This window comes from Rhodamnia argentea, chromosome 7 (genome assembly GCF_020921035.1).
Source record: "Rhodamnia argentea isolate NSW1041297 chromosome 7, ASM2092103v1, whole genome shotgun sequence".
Taxonomy (NCBI): Eukaryota; Viridiplantae; Streptophyta; class Magnoliopsida; order Myrtales; family Myrtaceae; genus Rhodamnia; species Rhodamnia argentea.
Genome location: NC_063156.1, coordinates 25,452,206 through 25,468,274, shown reverse-complemented (window position 1 = coordinate 25,468,274; position 16,069 = coordinate 25,452,206). Strand labels below are relative to the sequence as shown.

The following is a 16,069-nucleotide window of genomic DNA, read 5'->3' as shown; positions in this document are numbered from 1 at the left end:
TTTAAGGTTTCTTTTGACTTTCGCTGTCTGATTTCTTCATGCTAGCCTCTCGAATTAGTTTCGTTGAACTACACTCAGCTACCTCTTCATATTATCATATTTCTACCATCCACGACACAAAGTCTTAATAAAAAAAAATGCCCTGTATGTACTTTTTTAATATCTCAATGTTTCTTACAATTATAAGGATAATTATCAAAAAGTCATAAATATATTGCACAGTGGTCAATTTAATCCTAAACTTTTTTTTTATTTTGTCAATTTTATCATAAATCTTTTGATAATTTGTCAATATAATCTCATTGGCCAATTTTGGCCGGGACATGCTTACGTGAATACCCAATTACCTTAGAGCATCCCGCATGGGACGTCTGACAACTCTCGCTAGATCTAGATGAGGGCGTCATGGCCCTCACCTATATCCAGGCGAGGGTTTCTAGCTATAGATGGGCCCATACTATTGTGCTAGCCGTTATAATGATAAAGGGAAACAAAAAGGAAAATTTAAAAAATCCCAAAAAAGGGTAAATATTGAAGGGTTGTATCGCAAACCGATTCGGAACGATCACACAGATAATAGAAGAAAAATAGACGATGCACGGTTTACCCAAGTTCACCCCAAAAATGAGGCTACATCGTGCAACGAGATTTCACTATGATTTTGGTTTATAGCCACACAATTCGTTACAATGATCGGCTAAAAATGAGCAAATATTTATGCCCTAAATGGGCCCAAAATCTAAACCTATCTGAAACTCCTTTAATCCCTTAATAAATGGACCAACTTAAACAAAAGTCCAAACCCGTTGTTGTTTTGGGGCGTTGCTCTTGAACCCCCGTCCATTTATCGGCCAATGGGGCAGCCGTCCGCTGACAAATGAGCGAAACCCCTGCTCGCTCACCGGGCGGCGGGACAATTGTATCGAGGGCGCCGCTCCCGAACCCCCGCATTCCGTGCGCAAAGGTCACATGTTGTTAGATCATATTTCGGTTTCTCTAAACTCACGTGGGCGTGCTCGGTGCAAGAAACAAGGGTCCCCGAAGTATTTGCTAACTCCAACAAATATCGTCCACTTCAACGATGGCTGTGCTACATCGACCAAATGACATTCTTTTAGGGATTTACGGCCAAAATTTGCTAGAAAGACTGCGTTGAAAAATCATGAAAAGATTTAGAACTAACTTTGACTAAAGTGAAAATTTTAGGATCAAATCAGCCCACACACAATAGTTTTATGACTTTTTGGGTAATAAAATCTAAAACGGTCATTCCATGCATTATAAGTGCGGGTGGTTTTTAAAGCAGTTGGCAGTATTTCTACTAAAATCAATCCCTAGAGACGCGAGTGTGCGACCGCTAGTCATTACATATCCGAATGGCTTGTAGACATGTTAAAAGAATCGTCCTCACCGATTGGTAGCTTCTTAATTCAATATCTACAAGTCGAGGTTTCCCATTTGAAACTTTCCTCTGATCTCTACACATCGGATGTTTGATCTCATCCAAGAACCAGTGGGAATTTCTTAGGTTTTTCTACGCCGGACGTGGAAAGTTTGAGCATTGATTACCTCAGCCTGTGTCGGCAAAACTATGCGAGACATGATTAAACCTTCTAGAGGCATTAAAGAGGGTTTGCATGGGGGGTTTGAGGGGGACTTTTCTGTTTAATTTTCTTCCCTAAATCCCCAATCTAAACCAACTTTTTTTTCCTAAAGAAGGCCATTTGAGTCTTATTTTCCTATTAAGACCAATTAGTGCCATGTAAGTGTTCTTGTGGGTTTTCTTAATTTTTCAATTTATCTCAATCAAAGCTTACCTTTTTCATAGAATTAAAAAAAAAAGTTTTTTTTTTGGCAGAGGTGGGATATTGTGCATGATTAAAAAAAAAAAAAGTTTCCTAGCTAACATAACTTTGGCCTCTCAAAAAAGAAATATAGATATAGTGCATAGCATGGGTAAGAAAATGATTACGACAATCTACCCCATTTCCTTAGTTTACCATAATATAGGTTTTTGAAATAAGCTGGATACTTAAAAGAGGCAACTATCTTCTAAACTAGAACAATTATGATACATTTGATCATATAAGAATCAAATAAGTATTTTAAAATGATTGCAAATGTTACATAGTTATCAATAATGTATGATAAATTGTTTTATACTGCAATAAACAACTTATATCATCCTTCATACTCTCTATTTCTTAAGTAAAATATCAATAAACTGGTCATTGTTCGATTATGTATAACTATGTATAGTACTTAGTTACATTAATCTAACTGTAGCTATGTTGTAACATAATAAAGTTATCTTAATTACCGCTACTTTACATGTAAAGCTAGTTGTCCCTTTTAAAGTAGAGATTTATTGATAGTCTTATATAACTTATATCGTATTAGGTAATTAGCAGTAATTATGGGTATTCTGTTCCTACAACATAGATTTTTTTGACAATTTCATGTTATAATGCACTTTTTATAGTGAAAAATTAATAATCATGTTAATTAGGAAACTCTATTTAATCATACACAATATTCAAAACTCTGCTAAAAAGAAAACTTTCCGGTGCGCAAGTTTTAGATTTTCTCTTAATATATTGAAACTGAATAATCGAAAATAAGAAAAGCCATAATAGGTGCTTGTGCAGCACAAAATGGTCTCCATGATATGATTGAAAGTGCTTTCTTTTAGGCTCTATTTATTTCATGAAAAAACGAATGATTTGAAAAATATTTTCCTGAAAATAATTGATTGTATTATTAAATTAATTAGTCAATAAATAATATCTCATTGTCGACAATAATTTTATGTGTAGACAATTTCGGGGACGATGGAATTTTTTTTTTTTCCGTTCATATTTGTAAGAGATATAAGCGATCATTTTTAGGAAAAATATTTTTCATATCATTTATCTTTCACGAAGCAAACGGAATCTTAAGGAAAAGTATTCGTAAAGAATCAAGGGTTCGAGAAAAAAACTCGAGTTTCGGGAGATGATGATGGTCGAAAAGAATAATCTCCGGCAAAAATGAGATAAGAGAGAAAATACCAAATTCCAAGTCAAATCTGGATGTCACGACCAATGTGCGATGGTTAATGAACGTTGCATAACACAAGGAGAATTAAATAGCGACATGGGCATGAACAAGATTTGGTCAAAATATTCCGTTGGTATTCATAGGGCAAGCAGACAATAATAATTGTCCAGCCATCTCTTCCCCATCCGATCTTCTTTTAAGTTTTCGCCTATTTATAACCCCACCACTACCATTGCTCTTTCATTCTTCTTCTTCTTCTTCTTTCGTAAGGAAGATCTCTCTCTCTCTCTCTCTCAGCGCAAGACAGTAAAAGAAGGAAGCATCTGGTAAACCGATTTCTCTTCTTCGTCAATAATGGCTGCGGTCTCGAATCCAAGTAGTTCTTCGGAGAATCCGAAGATCATCGTTGAAAGGAACCCTTCGGAGTCCAGACTGTCTGAGCTGAACATCAAGTGCTGGCCCAAGTAAATCTTCTCTCTCCCTCATGCTGAGATATTCCTTGACATATCCCGCCTGAGATTTGGTGTATGAGTATGTCAAACATGGTATGATCAGACAAACCTAGAACAACCGAGATCGTAAGCAGATACTCAGAAAGCGAGCTCCAAAGGCGCTTTTTGTCACCGAGAATTGAGAAGAGAAAACTTAAATCTCGAGCCGGAAGTAATGCGATTCTCTTCGCATAGAAGTTTCATTCAGTTTGGCTCTTCCAAACTTTGGAAAATAACCAGCTAAAGTGAAGGGACTTATACTGGAAAAAGTTAATATGGCACAGAAAGTTCAAGTCCTGGCCTTTAGTAAAGTCGAGAGTTGATTTTGCATGATCCAACTGAACTACGCGCAGATGTAGATAAACAGTTAACCTACTTTTCTGTGTCTGTCTCCTTTTTATTATTTCCTGGTGAGAAGATGGGCTTGCCCACCTGGGAAGTATCGGCTCAAGTTTGATGCACAAGAAACGTGTTACCTTCTCAAGGGCAAGGTCAAGGCATATTCAATAGGGTCGTCGGGGTTGGCGCCGGCGCTGGCGTCGTCTTTGGACTTTGTGGAGTTTGCCGCAGGAGACTTGGTGATCATTCCCAAGGGTATCAGGTGCACTTGGGACGTGTCTGTTGCCATCGATAAGTACTACAAATTCGAGCCATCTTCGTTGTCGGCATCTTCTTCTTCTTCTTCTTAGTCATCCTTGACATGCTCCTAGTATATAATTATTAGCGACATCCCTAAATACATTTCCAGTCTCTTGTTATGTTCGCATCATGATGTTGTATGTTAGTGCTTATTCTTTCGAGATGATGTACTTAAATATGTCATCCTTTTTCTTGTGTCAATTAATTAACTGTGGACGTTGGAGTAACGTAGTTGTCTCTTCGTTCAAAGGACAAAATAGTTGGTCAATGCATCAATGTCTTAATGGAGCAATATTCTTATTCTTGGCCTTCGGAGTTCTGATTTAGCTTTTAGCTGGCGGTTCTTTTGACCGGTCAAAAAATTGCGATTCTCATGCCGATTCTTTTACTTTTGAAGTAGGGAGAGAGGTTCAAGTTAGTCGACAAAACCTAAGTGTACTCTGTTGAATATGCTCCATTCGAGTAAACCTTTTCCCAAGTGGAAGGAGTCATGCCTGCAGTCGGGATTCCCCCATCCTCAGCCGCCCACCACCAGCTCCTCGTCACCGTCGTCGCTACTTTCGACGCCAGTGACTCTGGCTTACGGCTCTTTGTCGTGGCCCTCAGCCCTCCAACCATGGTTCACTTTTGTCTCGGGAGTAACCCTTGACCCCTCGTAACTCTCTCTCTCTCTCTCACATTGTCCCCACCGCCATTCTTCTTGCCGTGCGCGCGAGGCCTCCCTCACCTGTAACCTAGGGCTTGGCCTTGGCCTTGTAGATATCGATAGGGCCGGCATCGACAGCATGGTCATTGTCGACACTTCGACGAGTCATATAGATGTTTAGTTGTTTTGAGGATGCCTCTACAAGGCCTACACAACCGGTAAATGTCTAGTTGTTTTCATCGTTCAACATTTTTCAAGCCTCCTATCCTACTTTCAAGGAGTTATTATTATTGAGATCAATGGCGAAAGTGCAATTATAAGTACTAAAACTTTCAAATAGTATATTCAAGGGCTTCTGTAATTCTGTCCAATTAGGCTAATGAAAAAGCTCACGTAAACTTTTTTCTCTCTTCTATGTTGTGTCTTATGTTGCGTTGAGGTTAAGTAAAGCAATAAAACGACATCGTTTTGATCCAAGTCTTAATTTCTTACACTACATCTTAATTAAATTAATTAAGAAAAGTCCAAAAGTTTCTTTTAAAAATGACACAAACTAACAAAAAAAAAAAAAAAAGTGCTTTGGCGATGGTTGACCCTTGCCCGGAGATCCAAGGGAGGCCGCCAGGTCTTCCTCGTGATAGTAGGGCAGTGATAACTTAGGAAGCACCAACACTCTCCGGGTGTTTACGTGTTGTGTCCGACGCTCCTACACTCTTCCAACACTTTTCAATATGTGAGCGACGTGTGATTAGTGCTCCAAACACGTCAACGACACATAAGTATAGCATCCCGACACGCCACCCGACACGCCATTTCGACACGTATATGATTAATTTTAAGCATTTTCATTAAATTAGGAGTGAAAATGTAAATTTATGAAAAATATATATACTTAAGTCATATACCCAAAGACTCCTGCAATATTAATATATTTAGCCAACAAAAAAAAAAAAACTAATCGTCAATTCCTAACAAAAGAAGAATAAGAAGGAATTCATTGTTGATATTGTTACAAGTACATGATAAATATAACGTGTCCCAACGTGTCGGAATTTTCTATCTTTTGAAAATGGCGTGTCGTGTCGTGTGTCGCATGTCGGTACTACTTATGCGACAACACGCATCAAGTACTTGGAATTTTTTATTTTTATTTAGTTTAATTAAAATTTGAAGTTAACGATTAGGATTTGGACCAAAAAGACGTTATTTTATTGCTTTAGTTAACCTTAATGCCACACAAGATGCCATGTAAGAGAGAGAGAGAGAGAGAGAGAGAGTAATAAGAGAAAAGCCGTATTAGCATATCTCATTAGCCAAATTGAACGAAGTTAATGAAATGATTTGATTGTATCAATTTGACAAGATTCAAGATTTGATTATAGTTTTTAAAAGTTTCGAGATTCAATCGCATTTTCATGATAAGTTTAGAACTTCTGGTGTACGTGTTCCGTAAGTTCCTTATGCATTATATTGTCAAGGCAAAATGGAGAGGGAGAGAGAGAGAGAGGGGCTATATACAATTCTTCTCTAATCTCATATTGAAAAGCCCTTGTACTTCTAATCATTTCATTGTTCTTACTAGAAACCAAGTTTAGTCCTCCGTACGAGAATAAATATCATAACGAGCTTCGTTGATTTGGTTATTGAAGTAATCAAAGGATTTGCAATTGCAAATTTGCCGGCTAATGATCGTGTAAAGAGGCTTTACAGTAAGTTTCCCAACTACGGCCGTCAACCTCCCGTTTGGTCATGCTCTTGCGTTGAAAGTCCGGTGGGTTCTTGGAATCTGCAATTCTATTGCACGTATTCTGCGAGATGGGGACTAGACAACCACGTACGTTCTTTGTTTTACACTGGTCATTCAGGAGCTTGAGGAGGGAGGGAAAAATTGACGTGTACCGTTGTCCAAATGGGTAATTCCTTGGGCCTTAATTTCGTATCGGCCACTTAATACGGGCCTAGACGCTCCTGCTTGGTAAGTCGGTCGATGTCGACGGTCGACCTATGCATAGGGCTCACGAGCAATCAATTTGGGGACTCTTGAGAGCGAATTAGGTGCATGATGTATGTTCGATTCTCGATATCACTAAATATAAACAATCCACATATCATTTTATGAAGGAAAAAAAATACAATATATATATATAAATGCCTTCATTTTCACCTCACAACCAAAAATATATATATGCATTTTCAAATTTGTCAATTACATATCTCTGCTCCACTAAAATGACGCAATTACCCTCAATTCTGTAAACATCCCAAAACCCTAATATAAAAAAACCCACGCACCTAAACTTTTAGCCTTTTTAGCCACCCTCTCTTACTGCCGGTCGTCACCTCCGTTGTGCTGCCGCATGTTCGTCAACTAGACACCCCATGGTCATCGTCCCAAGAGACGGGCTTTGGCACAAGCACTCAACGGAAAGGGACGGCAACACAGGGTGGAGAGACGGCCTCGACCGCAGCGGCGAGTTGGAAGACCTCAACCTTGTGCTTTGTTGGCTAGAGGTTGGACGCCGATGAATTGAGGTTGCATCCAAAAAGCTTTAATCATATTGTACTTTATTCAGTCTTAAACGTTTTTATTTTGCCAATCAAGTCCTAAACCTATTTATAATTTGCCAAAAATCATTGACGTGGACGCCGGTCGTCCTACATGGCATGGCCGGAGTTGACATGGATAATTTTTTTGTAATTTTTCTCCTTTTCTTTTTATTGATTTATTTTTTTTTTCTCTTTGTTTTATCTTTTTCATTGTGCCAACGGAAATTATCAGCAATCCTCGTGAGCCATGAAAGCCCTGGTCAAAGCCATCACGGCTTCACCGACCAAGGCGCGAAAGCCCTTGCCCGTTGCAGGCGGGGCTATGATCGCCTTGCCCGGGGCCTTTGCACCCTCGCCCATAGCATGGGAGGCCGCATGGCCTTGCCCACGGCCTTTGCGGCCTCGTCGAGTTAGGACAAGGCGGCCCTCACCTAGCTTGGACGAGGCGTTCGCGGCCGGTAAGGGTCGCCGATGACCCTCGCTGGAAAAAAAAAAAAAAAAAAAAAAATTTAATTTTTTTAAAAGAAATTAACAAAATTATTCATTTTAGTGTCCACCATAAGACTCAATCGATAAAATTAAGAGATTTATAACTGAAGTAACAAAAGCATAATAAATTTAGAACTTTTCGAACAATTTTCTCCTTAAAAAAAGGGGGGGGCACTTTTGGAAAACGGACTGCAATCTTGTAAATCATTTTATTTTACTTTAATGTACGGGAGACCTGAAAATGAGGATAATCCTTGAATTTTTCAGACAAAAGGTCACCACTCTTCGACAAAAATAAAAAATAAAAAAAAAAGACAAAAAGAAAGAAAGTAGCCACTCCGTTCATGCCACGTGCCTCGTCCCGCGCGTGCATTAAACAGCAACCACCATCAATTTGCCGCAAGGCTCAAGCAAAGCAGTGGGCCCCGGCCTATGAATTTGCTTTGCTTTCCTCTTTTTTCATTCAGTTTAACGTAGAAACTTCTTAATAAATTTAGAATTCTAAGAAATTGGTGAAAATGCACGGAATTCTAATAATGAATTGACAAAATAAAAGTATTGCATTAGTTCAAATTGGATAATAATTGCGGCATAAAGATTTAGCTCGATAGAAAACGAACGCCCTAGAGAAATAAAATTTCGAAAAAAATACAAATCGATCCGTACTTCGAAAGAAAAAAAAATTGCACAATTAAATGCCGTCGCGCCGTATCGCTATTGTCGTGCCGATGCAAATGACGCGGTTAGCGTGATTTCAGTGACATATTATCCCCGTCCGCCGTGTAATGTCAGATGTGTCTCTTTAGCGTTGTTTTCTCTTTGGAGTCGAAAAGTGTAGACTACCATCATTTTCAGGTTCTCGTCGATTGGCCTTTTGCTCGTTGTCCCCACCCCGAATGATCCATTCGTCGGTGGTGTTGAAAGTGAACTTTCACGGTATGGCAAACGTGCTGATGGGTCGAACATGTTACGAGCCCTCGTCAAAAGAATAGGGAAACGCAAAGCTCTAGGCTTCCACCGCCGCAAAATGTCAACATTATTTTGCTCTACTTTTCCTATGTAATATAACGGAGTTCCTCAAATCATGTCCGACAAGATTAATGTCTACAGAGTGTTTAGCCGACTCCTCTCTCGGGCCGGGATTCTTCGCACGCCAATCTATTCACCTAGGTCCGAATTTTCGTAATATCGAGCAGTGCGAGTTAACTTATCAGGAAACTCGATATCAATATTAAAAAATTAAAAATAAAAAGCATAGACGCCTTCTATAACTTGGAGGATACCTATGTTTATTTCTCAACTGCAAAAATATATTTTCGAAAGACAACACAAACTACATCGGGCTTGCTTAGGCTCGCGCCTTGATATTGAGCATGACGAGGTTGAGCTCGGCATGACATCGAACGAGTTGACGTTGAGCGTTCGTCTAGTCGAGTTCGAGCTACTTAAAACTCACTCTCACCCTAACTCCAAAAAAACAAATTATACAAAAAAAAAAGTGCACAAGTTTTCAATTTTTTTTTTCTTTTCGGTTCAAGCTGCTGCGAAGAAACTGAGAGCCGAGAGGAACTTCATCAGCTAATTTGCAAGTGTGTTTCTGGTTTTATGGTTGGAAATCAGAGAGCCAGAAGTGTTTTCCCGACGAAATAATCGGAGTAAAGACCACATAATTCTCCATCCTCCTTCTCTCTCTCCTCTCTCTCTCTCTCTCTCTCTCTCTCTCTGTCACTTCACTTTCAGTCTCACTCATCTCTCCAAGATCTCTCTTTTGTTCTCTTCCTCTCTCTCTCTCTCTCTCTCTCCAGATCCAGCGCTTCACTGCTGGCCATTCTCGATACCCTTCGAGCAACCTTTCCGTTCACCATACGCGCAAAGGCACGCCTTTTCGCGGCAGCACTCGGCGTCTACTCTTCCGGAACCGCGAGCGCCTTCCATGGATCTACGCCCTCCCCCACCCGCATTGCCTTTTCCCCCTCCCTTTCCTAGGGTTTTCGCCCCGACCCACAACGCCGTTTCACTTTCTCAGCCCCCCAGCTCCGTGACCCCATGCGCTCTCCTTCTCCGGCGGGACTCTTCCACGGAGGCTCTCGCCGCCGCCGCTCGCTCTCTCGCCCTCGGCCTGCGGACTACCGGTGCGTCTTCGGCGAGGCCAGCGCGCGCCGGGGCCTCTGCTTCTGACGATGCTGTGTGTGGGTCGGGGGTTTTGTCCGCGTGAAGGAAGATGCCGCCCCGCGCTCTGATCCCGAGCCTTCTCTCCCTTCTCAATTTGCTTTTTCTCTGCTCAGGTCGTCGGGTTTTTGGTTCGTTTTCCCTTCATTTGTGGGTGGTTCTCTTGTTTTGGCTGCTTGCGGTTCTACTTGATTTCAGCACTTTGATGTGCCTCAGTTCGCTGGAATCTACTGGTTCGAGTGTTTCCGACAATAGTGCGTGAAGAATTGAGAAATGTAGCTTCAATTTCATTTGTCGGTACCCAAGGAACTGAGAGCTATAAATAGTAAAAAGAAAAAAGAAGAGTAGTTTGTTTGTGATACTTTGAATAAGCCTCTGCGGTTTGAAAAATTTGTTAATACCAGCTAGTCAAATCCTTTACCACACGATATTCTGCCGATAATATATGGAATAGACTATCTGGATGGACGCCTCGGTCGTCGTTAGTGACCATTACAATGGGTTTTAGAAGCGAAGCTATTAAGCATGTCTTTGACTGACGCGGAATGAGTTTGAATGTTGTATTTGCCTTTACGTGAAGTATGTTGCCCACAAGAGGATACCTAAAGAAACCAATAGCTTGTTCCTTTGCTTTGACAGAATTTATCTGAGTGAAGAAGCATACTCTACTCATATGGCAACTCATGAAAAAAGTGCATTTTAAGTAATTCTAATTAACTCACACAACGTGTTCCTTTCACTGTGATTTCTTAAGCACTGCCTTTTCTTTGTTCAAGCTAGAATTACCTCATGGAAGTAATTCAAATAAAAAAATGTCCTTGCATTCTCTTTTGAAGGACTGTTAATATGCATAAATATGGAGATGCCTCATTACTTGAGCTATGCCAAGTACAACTAAGTGGTTATGCATATTAATAGGCGGTGACATGTTATATTACTATCATGAACCAGTCTATAACTTTAAAAAATGTGGGAAACAAACTACCCACATGTTTAACAGGTCGTTTTCTTTTTATGCCAGGGCTCCCTTCATCACATATATACTTGTTTCCCTCTCTTCAGCCGAGTCAGCCATTTTTAGCTGGAAGGTCGGCAGAAAGTGGTAAGTGTTCTGATCAATGACCGGGCATAAGTACTTTATGCTGTTGAAACTGAACGATCTTGCTTAGTGTCTACAGTTGTCCATCTTTCTTAATTGCATCTGAAGGTTTTTATTAAGTGATTCCATGCCTGAGTACCTATTAAACTGCTCATAAGTCATCATGCATTTATGGTACTGTTAGAGAATGTAATCACGGACATGTGGATCACATGTGGTGTTTTTCCATCTGATGCAGCCAGAATACTTCTGACAAGCGTGTCATCTGCTCTGTCAAATTATTCCCTGAAGAAGTTTGTTAGGCTTCCTTTGGGATCATCCCTAGCGCCAGCACCCTCTCTCAGTTATTCTGGTGTGTACTTGGATCCTGTGTTCATTATTGTTGCCCTTGGTCATAATTGTTTTTTCACTTACTGGTTCGATATTTTGTTCTAGCTCCTACTCCCAGTCCTAACAGTCCCTTGGCAAGACACCGTGGCCATCATCGCCATCGTGCCAGACCTCATGTGGCTGCTCCTTCCCCTTCGAAAGGACCAGGTTTAGGTTAAAAATTTTGAAGCATGTTTTATTGGCAGTTACATTTTCTGGAAATATCTATTTCATTTGTATGTATGAGATGTTATGCTTGAAAGTCGGTGGATAAGTCTTGAGTTGTTTTGTGTTTTTGTCTGGATTGGAAATTATCACTCTGAATCTGTTGAGTTTTGTGGTTTTTGTGGAGTAAATAGTAATTTAGACGGCATGAAAAATGAAGCTATTGGAGAGCCATACTTTCAATAGTCTAGAAAATAGTCTAGAAACTTAGTTGATATCCAGACCACAGAACACAAAAGTAGGCATCACATCGGCATAAGTTGCTACTCTAATAGTGCATTGGCTGTCATTTTTTAACAGTCTAGTATTTTGTTCTTATATCTGGACTGTACCAATATGGAGATAGTTCTCTTGTATGTTTTTTGTGTTTCTCTTGGCAGCAATATACCACAAAGCAGATGTTATAATAGCATTTGTCTTCAACTGATAGCACATTGCTCTTCCCTCGTTATTAATCCCCAGCTTCAATATTTTAATTGTGTAGAACTTTTCTTCCTTTCGTGCTCTTGTTATGAAATTCTTTCCTGCTGCTCGAAGCCCAAAGAAACAAAAGTTCTGCTGTTTAAATAAGTGAGGTTCTGGCAGGTTGTGATCAAATTTGTGTGGAGCCACTTACAGCAACTCCCTTTGGTTCACCTTGTGGTTGTGTGTTTCCAATGAAAGTCAGGCTTCTCCTAGATGTAGCTCCTTATGCTGTCTTTCCAGTGATGAATGAGCTAGAGATTGAGGTCGCAGATGGCACATATTTGGAACAAAGTCAAGTGAAGATAATGGGTGCAAGTGCTGATAGTCAAAATCAAGGGAGCACCGTAGTCGATATAAACTTGGTTCCGCTGGGAGAGAAGTTTGATAACACCACTGCAATATTGATATACGACAGGTTTTGGCATAAAAAAGTGCCTCTAAATACTTCACTCTTTGGTAATTACCAAGTGATGTACATTACTTATACAGGTAGTAGTCTAACTCTCCTTGCAAACTGGCTTCTAAAGGCTTGTGTTTGTCACTGAAAGAGTTCTTGTCAGGCATACCTTCATCACCCCCATTTGGGGATTTCAACAGCAAAGGACCTACTGGAGCTTCTGGAGAATTCCCTATTACTGCAAATTTTCCCAACAAGAACCAGAGGATGAACGTTAGAACCATTGCAATAATATCTTTGTCTGCCTTTGTGCTTCTGTTGGTTCTGATTGGAGGATTTGCTATATTATTAAAATGGAAGAAATTTGGAAGACCATCGAGTGCTGTTGGTCCAGCATTCACCTCCTCCATAAACAAAAGATCTGGTATGTTCTGGGGTGTACCTTATTTCTTGGCAAGCAACACCTTGTCACTAATTTTTTTGTTAGTGGCACTGTAAATAGTTTCCCGTGCTTTCATTTAGCAGTTTAAGTTTTTGGATTAGATCCTTTTACAGGAAATGTTTAGGGCTTGTTTCATTTTTCATCCTCATCTAATAAATAGTTTCATGCTGGTATGTTTATTCATTTATTCATTGTTGTTTGACTCCAGTGTGTTCTTCATATGGTTTGCAGTTTGCATAGGAGAGGTTTTTCTTCTTCTGTTTTTTTTTTACATCACTTCTTCATGAGATTTGTCATCGACTTATATGCAGGTCATTTTCTCCACTAAATAGCTTAAGCACGCTGTATCTTATGTTGGTTTTACAAAGGTCAAAGGGAAAAGGAAATGTTATTCTTATGTACAACAAGTTAATTCCTCGGTATATGATCTTTTCCTCCAGCTAGTTCGGGTTTTCTTTGGGTCCGTGATCTTCTTTCATATTTTGTCAGCTGAGTTTTAAGTCTCTATAGAAGCAATGCTGTGTGACTGGTTGTCATGCAATGATGCCTTTAGAATAAGAGATTGGTCGAAAAACAAGGATATGGGCTCTTGTAAGTAGGAAGCAGAAAATATCTATTCTGGTTCTGTCATCGAACCGGGTTTCTCTCTTTTTTCTAACTTTTACTTGTTTTTAATGTTTACACGTGTAGGTATTGGTTCTATCTTATCTAGTAGCATTGGAAGCTCATCATCTGGATCACTAATGTCCACCATGGCTCCTTGTATGCTCTCTGTTAAAACATTTGGCCTAGCTGAGCTTGAGAAAGCAACTGATAAATTTAGCTCCAAGAGGGTTTTGGGTGAAGGGGGATTTGGGCGTGTTTACAAAGGGATCATGGAAGATGGAACTGAAACGGCAGTTAAGCTGCTTACAAGAGATCAGCAGAATGGTGACCGTGAGTTTATTGCTGAAGTAGAGATGCTAAGCAGATTGCACCACCGCAATCTTGTGAAGTTGCTCGGCATATGTATTGAAGGACATATGCGCTGCCTAGTATATGAGCTTGTTCACAATGGCAGTGTTGAATCCCACTTGCACGGTACTTACTCCCCTATGAATTTTGTATTTTGAACAGACAATGTTTTGTCTACGAAAATTATTTGTCTCCCTACCTGCTTTCTTCATTTATGTTGGACTAGTGACTATCTTATTATTTCAGGTGCTGATAGGAAGGGGGGACCTCTCGATTGGGAAGCTCGGATGAAAATTGCCCTTGGAGCAGCAAGGGGATTGGCCTATCTTCATGAAGATTCTAATCCCCGTGTGATACACCGAGATTTTAAGGCTAGCAATGTTTTGCTGGAGGATGACTTCACTCCCAAGGTTTCTGATTTTGGGTTGGCAAGGGAAGCAACTGAGGGGAGTCAACATATATCAACTCGTGTCATGGGAACTTTTGGGTAATTGTCTTTGGCTTCTGTACATGATCATGTCATATCGTTTATATCTTATCATTAATAAGTAGTTCCCAGTACCTATTAACAGAGAAACTAGTCAGCTTATTTATGTGGAGCAATCTACAAATGTGGGTGCTCTGACCCCCTTTTTCTTTTCGTATGATTTTCTTACTGCACCAGACGCTGTAGCAGCGGTCATCTTCAGTTTTGCACCTGTAAGATCAGGTTTCCTTATCAGTTTAGGCAATGTTATTGAGTTTTACCGACTATCTGAAAACCCAATTTGAGTTTCGATGACAGAATAATAGAACCTGACAGGTTCTTTACCTCAACCAGAGTACCATACATTTCCACATAAATGATGAGTTTAGGCTCTGTAATTCTTGTGCCCTATCCTGGTTCTTTTCCTCTATTCTGCACTCAAGATATCTGTTTACTCTTTTCTTCATCTGCTATGGCATAGTGTAAGTTTTGCAATTATATAGTGTTCGCAAATGCAATGACACATTTGACGTGTGTCTACTTGATATTTTTACAGATATGTTGCCCCCGAGTATGCAATGACTGGCCATCTTCTCGTCAAGAGTGATGTTTACAGCTATGGTGTTGTATTGCTTGAACTTATAACTGGTCGGAAGCCTGTGGACATGTCCCAACCTCAGGGACAGGAAAATCTTGTAACGTGGGCACGACCTTTACTAACTAGTAGAGAGGGCTTGGAGCAATTGGTGGACCCCGCCTTGGCCAGAAGCTACAATTTTGATGACATGGCTAAGGTGGCTTCTATCGCCTCCGTGTGTGTACACCCCGAGGTGACACAGAGACCATTCATGGGTGAGGTTGTGCAAGCTCTGAAGCTTATTTACAACGATGCTGATGAGACTTGTGGGGATTATTGCAGTCAAAAGGACTCTTCAGTTCCGGACTCCGACTTCAAGGGGGATTTGGTACCTTCAGATAGCAGTTGGTGGAATGCTGGTGGCGCCACCCCTCGTCTGACTTATGGGCATGCCACGTCTTTCATCACGATGGAGTACAGTTCAGGCCCACTTGAAGATGTGGAGAACAGACCATTTTCAGCTTCGGGTTTCACTGGGGACCATGTCTCTCTCCCAGTTCGGCATGGGAACAGATCAGGTCCTTTGAGGACCGCGAGGAGCAAACCAGCCTTCTACAGATTGAGAGGAGGGAGTGTAAGCGAGCATGGCGGTCTTCTTCCTCGGCATTACTGGCATGATGGATATGAGGTATGAGGTTTTCATTCAAGGGGCAAGTGTACAGTTCCGGTTGGCCAGGATTTCTTTGGGTGGTCATTGGTGTAGTTTTCAAAAAAATATGGGTTACCTAAAGTTTGGGAAGAGTGAAAAAAATGACCTGCAAATGCTGATTCTGAACACACCGGTTCATCACACCACAGGGTTGGAGGTTTCTCCTCAGATACTCTCTCTCCATTGTATATGTAGATGTATTAGTTTAATTCAATTTTGCATTGAATTACAAGTTATCATCAATGTTTGTCATGCTAAGCTCGATTTAGCCCTCCATAAACTTTGGAGCAAGCGAATCGCGGCTCGGGGGTACGAGTTGGCAATATGAGATTTTCTTTGTTGTCCA

At 40.5% G+C, this 16,069-nt stretch overlaps 2 protein-coding genes across 2 annotated transcripts; both read left to right on the top strand.

Moving 5' to 3' along the window:
- The first annotated feature begins 3,293 nt into the window (after positions 1-3,293).
- On the top strand, positions 3,294-4,434 carry LOC115742446. The gene is made up of 2 exons (XM_030676731.2): positions 3,294-3,503; positions 3,949-4,434. The coding sequence occupies exons 1-2, from the start codon at positions 3,394-3,396 to the stop codon at positions 4,217-4,219; spliced, it is 381 nt and encodes a 126-aa protein (XP_030532591.2). The 5' UTR covers positions 3,294-3,393; the 3' UTR covers positions 4,220-4,434.
- Positions 4,435-9,574: 5,140 nt separating this feature from the next.
- Positions 9,575-16,069, top strand: LOC115742444 (receptor-like serine/threonine-protein kinase ALE2). Its single transcript, XM_030676727.2, has 9 exons — positions 9,575-10,136; positions 11,042-11,122; positions 11,358-11,471; positions 11,555-11,656; positions 12,299-12,667; positions 12,739-12,999; positions 13,708-14,097; positions 14,218-14,458; positions 14,994-16,069. Exons 1-9 carry the CDS (start codon positions 10,073-10,075, stop codon positions 15,706-15,708), a joined length of 2,337 nt encoding a protein of 778 aa, XP_030532587.1. The 5' UTR covers positions 9,575-10,072; the 3' UTR covers positions 15,709-16,069.